At 31.4% G+C, this 6,000-nt stretch overlaps 1 protein-coding gene across 1 annotated transcript; it reads right to left on the reverse strand.

Annotated features, from left to right (window-relative positions):
* Window positions 1-1,106: 1,106 nt before the first annotated feature.
* On the reverse strand, window positions 1,107-4,289 carry LOC123197765 (disease resistance protein RPS6-like). Its single transcript, XM_044612144.1, has 4 exons — window positions 3,762-4,289; window positions 3,284-3,362; window positions 2,319-2,837; window positions 1,107-1,287 (listed from the first exon to the last, which is right to left on the reverse strand). Exons 1-4 carry the CDS (start codon window positions 4,277-4,279, stop codon window positions 1,267-1,269), a joined length of 1,137 nt encoding a protein of 378 aa, XP_044468079.1. The 5' UTR covers window positions 4,280-4,289; the 3' UTR covers window positions 1,107-1,266.
* Between the last annotated feature and the right edge of the window lie 1,711 nt (window positions 4,290-6,000).

Here is a 6,000-nt window from a genome sequence, read left to right on the forward strand (position 1 = left end):
ACCTTCATCATCCAAAAGAGAGCGCTTGTCTAGATTATTTGAATCCATATGAAACCTAACTAGAGGGAGAGGACTTCTGAAGGAAAGAAGACATAGAAGGGAGAACTATCACTGGGAGGGAGATAACTGTCATCATTCTTGAAAAAATCATCGAGAAATTTGAAAGGTGGGGAAAGGGGGAAATTTCACTTTTCAAAACTTAATCCTTGGGGAAAATGTCAGTTTTTCAAATCAAAAGAGGAAAATTATATAAAATTTTAGGGTTTAGTGATAAAATAAGGATTTTACCCTTCTCTTTAATAGAAAATTTTAACAGCCATCTATGAGTGAGTATTTGAGTTTTTTTAATTAACATGAATATGTTTTTGAGATTGCATTAAAACTTAAGTGGAAAATAGCCCTTTGGCCTAATAAAAAATATATTATTTTATCTCATTTCTCTCCCAAAATTTTAAGAACTAACAACTTCACACTTGCCTAAACACTTCTAGTTTTAAAAATGATTATTTCCTCCCACACCTAGGTTTTTTTTCTCCCTTCTCTAGCCACTACCCGTCTCTAGCAACTCTTCCTTTTTCCTCCATTTAGCCGACTGTCTCTCACTGTCGAAATGGTTTGCTAGTGCACAAGGTGCAACAAACAGACATGGTGCAACAAACAAACATGGTGCAACAAAGAGATCCCTCTCTTTGTCAAATGGTGTAATAAAGAGATGGAGATCTCTTTGTCTTTGTCACACGGTGCAACGAAGAGATCTTCGTCTACAGATCTCTTCATTGCACCTCGTGCGCCTACCAACCATTTTGACAGTGAGACACAACTAGTCGAACGAAGGAAAAAGATGGAGTCGTTGGAGATCAGTGGTGACCAGAAAGGCAAAAAAAAAAAAAACTTAGGCGTAGAGGGAAAATAGTCACTTTTCAAAACTAAAATATTTAGATAAGAGTGCAATTATTAGTTTTTAAAGGGAAAAATGAGATAAAATTATATATTTTTTTAATATTATTATTAAAATGAGGATTTTTCTTTAACTATAACCGAAAATTTTAACATAATTTAGTTTATAGGTGAAACTTTGATTTTTTAAAAATAAATGGGTATGAGTTTTAAATTACATTAAATCTTGGGTGGGAACAAGTGTTTTGGCCTTATTAAAAATATATAGTTTGACACTGCGCTAAAAGAATGCCGCACTAACAAATATTACGATCTCATCAATCTTCACTATAATAAGGCCTTTAAGGTAGAAGTACGTTTGCCTCACCTTTACGGATCAAGTACCCGCTCCTACTATCAACCAAAATTAACAAAATCAAAAAAAAAAAATAAATTTAAAATCAACAAATTCAAAGTCGAGAAGAATATTTCTGATTCTAGAATGCATTCCAGAGGGGTTGATCAAGTTTTTGTTAATATTTTGCGATTGAATCTATTTGCTTTTTTGAGATAAATGAAGTCACACATTTGCTTGTAAAATAACTATGAATAATACTATACGTATCCACTTTACATACATACTTATGTGTGTTATTATATAATTTGGTGTTACTTTATAAGTGACTAATTATGAGACACTCAAGGGGCGTTTGGTTCTAGTTTTTTAAGATTACCTTGGTAATCTATCTTTTATTTTCTTGTTTGGTTTGTCAGTAATAAAAGATTACAGTAATATTTTATTACTAATACTGACGTGACAGGTAATATAGGTAGTAATCTGATTACCACCTTCACTTTAGGTATTTAAAGATTACCAATGTAATCTTGATTTTATTATAATTATATTATTATTTATTAATTTTTTAAGACAAAAATAAATTTATTTTTAATTAATATGATAAATAATATAAAAAATATTTAAAAATAATTATATTTAATGACATTTAAGTAAAATAATTTATTAGTAATCTTTTATTACCTTTAACCAAATACAATAATTATTTATACATACCAAATTTTATTAAACATAGTAATCGTTTTATACTCAATAATCTTCTAAGTAATCTATCTTCAAAGTAATTTTTCTATTTTGATGATAAAACATTACTCAAACCAAACGCCCCTCAATATTAACCAGTATACTTCTCTACAAGCATTGATGTTTATATAAATTAGCTAAATTTTCAGAAATTTCATTACCAACATGAAAAAAAGGTGGTCAAAAGCAAGAGATGCTACCTACTTGTTTAATTAAAGAGGGTTGTACTCTTAAAATAGCACAATGGAGCAATGAGATTAATAGTAGTTGATTGGAATTCAAATGGTAAGTAGAGTAAGGGCACATGAAACACCAAGCCAAAGTAATAAATTCAAATGGGTACCTGGCTATGCGAAATTTGCTTCTTCTTGAAAGCAAACACAACAACAAGAAGGACAAAGACTAGCGGAAAAAGCGATGGGCTGTAACTGCTCTTCACTCTTGCAACAGCTAGAATATATTGAATGAACAAAGTAACTAACTGGAGCACAGAGAAGGCAACCTCCACCCACGCAAGTTCCCTCACAGGTTTTTGTCTATATGCTGCAGTTCTTCTTTTCCTGATAAAAGCATATATGGTTATAATAAAACCAAAGGCTGACAAGACAAATGCAGCAAGAAGGAAATTCTTTTTGCTTTTTCCATATACATCCAACACCGCTGATATTGCCTCCATGACAAGGAAAAACACAGAAAGAAACCTCCAACCCTGTGATTCAGATTTAGACCTCAAATCCTGTGATTCATACTGAAATTCAGTGATTGACAAATCCAAAAACCCCAAATCCCTATATTGAAATTCAGGCCTCCAAACAAGTGATTGACAATCCCAACACTGTGATTCAGACTCAGGCATCCAAAGCTGTGATTCAGATTCAGAGATTACGGTTACATATAACATATACAGCAATAAAACTATATATAATTAAGAGCATCTTAATTTCTCAATTCATTAATCAATGAAATTACTAAATTTCTCATAATTAACCAGTTGCTTCCTTCAGTAATTGGTATATCTCAATCATCAAATTTTCCAATATCTAAGAAAGAGAAGTTGTGCCGTATATATTTTCTATCTTCTTCTAATATTGGAAGAAATTCATTTTAGAGAAGTTGTGCCATATATTCCCACTTTCGCCAAACATAATTAACCAAGTAAGAACCTTCAAATTGACTTGAAAGTTAATTGAACACAACATGGGCAACGGTTGTTTAGCCTATATTAGTAACGTGTGTGATCCCTATTATGCATAAACCATTTGATCCAATACATGAAAATTTTCTTAACATTTTATATGTTATACCAACCAGTTCATGTTTAGGAGACATATCTCGCAATCTCTTCATAATATCTTCAACGATTTCCTTTAACAGTTGGGAATCGGTCCTATCAATAATAACAAAAGGAAACAGAAGTGAGTATTAAGTAGATCACAAAGAGACAAAGAAAGCATAATTCTTATTCCAATAGGCACGAAAACATTTCCTAATGAATTCTATTTTCAACGTTATTGACCAAAAGTAATTAAAAAAGTATATTTCATATCCTAACGATGCCAATAAACAGCTTCAAGTATTCCTTACCTCAATGATCAAGTAGAACCAATAGTCTTTCAATTTAATAAATTTAACTCTAAATATTGAGAGTCTTTCAATAAAAATAGAAAATATAAGGAACTGCTGTATGTAAGATTATTACATAAAAATTGGTAATTTGTAGCTTCAAAGTACTTACCAAGAAAAAAGATTATTACATAAAAACATTGACTAAAAAATTTACAGTTACCAATATTTCTTTGAATCATAACCATATAGGTTGGCTGCATCCCTCAAAGCAGTCTTCCATCTCAACAACATCTCTGAATCATCCATAAAACGCCTTTCAAGCTCAGCAAATGCTTTCCCAAAATCCCCAGTTTGATTCCTGACATCAGACGGATCTACTTCATAGAAGACTGGTATTACGATCTGATCATATGTGTTCTTACATTTAACAATCTTTTCAAGTTCTCTGAGACACCATGCGGAGGAAGCGTAGCCTTTAGAGGAAATGATAACCGAGATCTTTGAATGTTCAATTGCCTTCAAAAGAGAGGGAGAAATTTCTTCTCCTCTATAAAGATAATCATCAATGAAAGTTATAATCTTTCTCTGACTAAAGGCTTCATATAGATGGCTGACAATGTTTGTTCGGGTGTCCACACCACGGAAACTAAGGAAAACGTCATACTCTAGTTTAGGAGTGATGGTAGAAAAAGAAAAGGAAGCCATTAACTGTTCCAAGTGATGAGAGTTCCTTTGCATAAACAAGGAAGGCTAAACTAAAACATCAGCTAATTGAGTAATTGTACTATATCCCAAAATATCTATGTCTTTTTCATCTCTTTTCCGGGAAGATGGCCTGCCTTTTTCTTCTTTGCTCTATCTGGTTTCCCGGAAGATGCCCTGTCTTTCGTTTTTTTGACTTGGACTTTCGGACCGGTGAATATTATTCTTAAGGGTGGATTCTTGTGGGTCGAGTCTAAACATCCTTTGGTTTAAGTTTGGTTTAAATAGAAAAGATTTGGTTTAAGTTTGATTGAAACTTGTCAAATAAAAATTAAGTTTAGTTCAAATTCTGTTTGGATAAAAATAGTTCAATTCGGTTTCATTCACATTTAACTCGAATTAATGATTTGAATTCATAATTTGATTCAATTTGAATATATAACTCAAATTTATAATTTGAATTCGTGATTTATTAATACAATGGTGTTATTTTTGTATGGATATGCCTAAAATTTTATTAACTCTCAGTAATATTTCATAGGGGTTAGGTGAGATTAACTTTATTTTAACAATGGTTTGGTGAGATTAACTTTAATTTCATAATTCATAAGGGTTAGTTGAGTTTAATTAACTTTAATATTTTAATTAAACTATTTACATAAATCCCAAAACCATCCATTTATCTTTCTTTAAAAACTTAATTTTCCACTCACTTCGCTATTATTTTATGTTATAAAATGATTACTAGGATAATAATGTTCTTATTATTTTATGTTAGGCATTGTGTTCACCTACTCATGGCTCATCTTGCTCTTATAATCTTTTGCAAATTCATGCAGTAAAAACTTAACTAGTTAATTGAATTTAAATCTCATCGTATTGTGAAATAAACTTAGTGAATAATATTTTATATATAAATAAATCATACTAATTTATCTAAACAAATTGACATAACAATATATTATTACATGATAAGATAATTATGTTTCCTCTGTAATTTCAAGATTAGAATATATGAGATTTTCTCGTTCAATCTGATTGTGACAAAATTCACCACATTCACTTGATCAAGAAAAGGATAGGTTGTATTGGTTGTCATTGCAGAATAGAGAAATATACGATAAACTCTGATACTAAGTAGAAAAGAAGTTGTATTTTAAACCAGAGAAAATCTCATGTATTCTAATCTTGAAATTATAGAGGAAACATATATCGTATATATATACAAACAATTGATAACTACAACAGATATAGTATCTCATATTTAAAAAACTGATTATGTGATTTCCCTTATTTTAGGAAGATTGTTGTCTTCCTCACTGTTCGGAAAATTGAAAATTGCAGTTCACAATTCACTCCTACTGCAATCTGTTCCAGTAGTTCGACATCATTTAAGCCAGTCCAAGATTCTACCAAAAGCCCTTCCAATACACCAACAAGATAACCTTTATCAAGACAGTCTGCCACAAATGAATCTGATCATCAAGTAATCTTGCAATATCAAAATCCATCGCATGAAGTGCCAGCTCAAGCTACCCACAACAATTACAGTCACCAATCTAACTTAAGTCCATTCACAATGATAATTCTGGTTTGTTGCGAAGCCAAGACAAGTCTTCTTCTTCAACTTCAACCACAACGACATCCTCTCAAGTTCCTTATTTGTCAAGCCCAGATCCCTCTCAAGTCCATGAAAATGTTGGAACCACATATTCGTTACTTTTTGCTGCAGTTGCATCATCTTCTGAAATAGCTTC

The sequence above is a fragment of the Mangifera indica genome, chromosome 15, assembly GCF_011075055.1.
Source record: "Mangifera indica cultivar Alphonso chromosome 15, CATAS_Mindica_2.1, whole genome shotgun sequence".
Taxonomy (NCBI): Eukaryota; Viridiplantae; Streptophyta; class Magnoliopsida; order Sapindales; family Anacardiaceae; genus Mangifera; species Mangifera indica.

Coding starts and splice junctions, on each gene's coding strand:
- LOC123197765 (XM_044612144.1), bottom strand. CDS start 4,279: ATGCAAAGGAACTCTCATCACTTGGAACAGTTAATGGCTTCCTTTTCT. Junction 3,363..3,761: donor TATGATTCAAAGAAATATTG/GTAACTGTAAAT, acceptor TATTATTGATAG/GACCGATTCCCAACTGTTAA. Junction 2,838..3,283: donor TGTCTCCTAAACATGAACTG/GTTGGTATAACA, acceptor TCTGAATCACAG/CTTTGGATGCCTGAGTCTGA.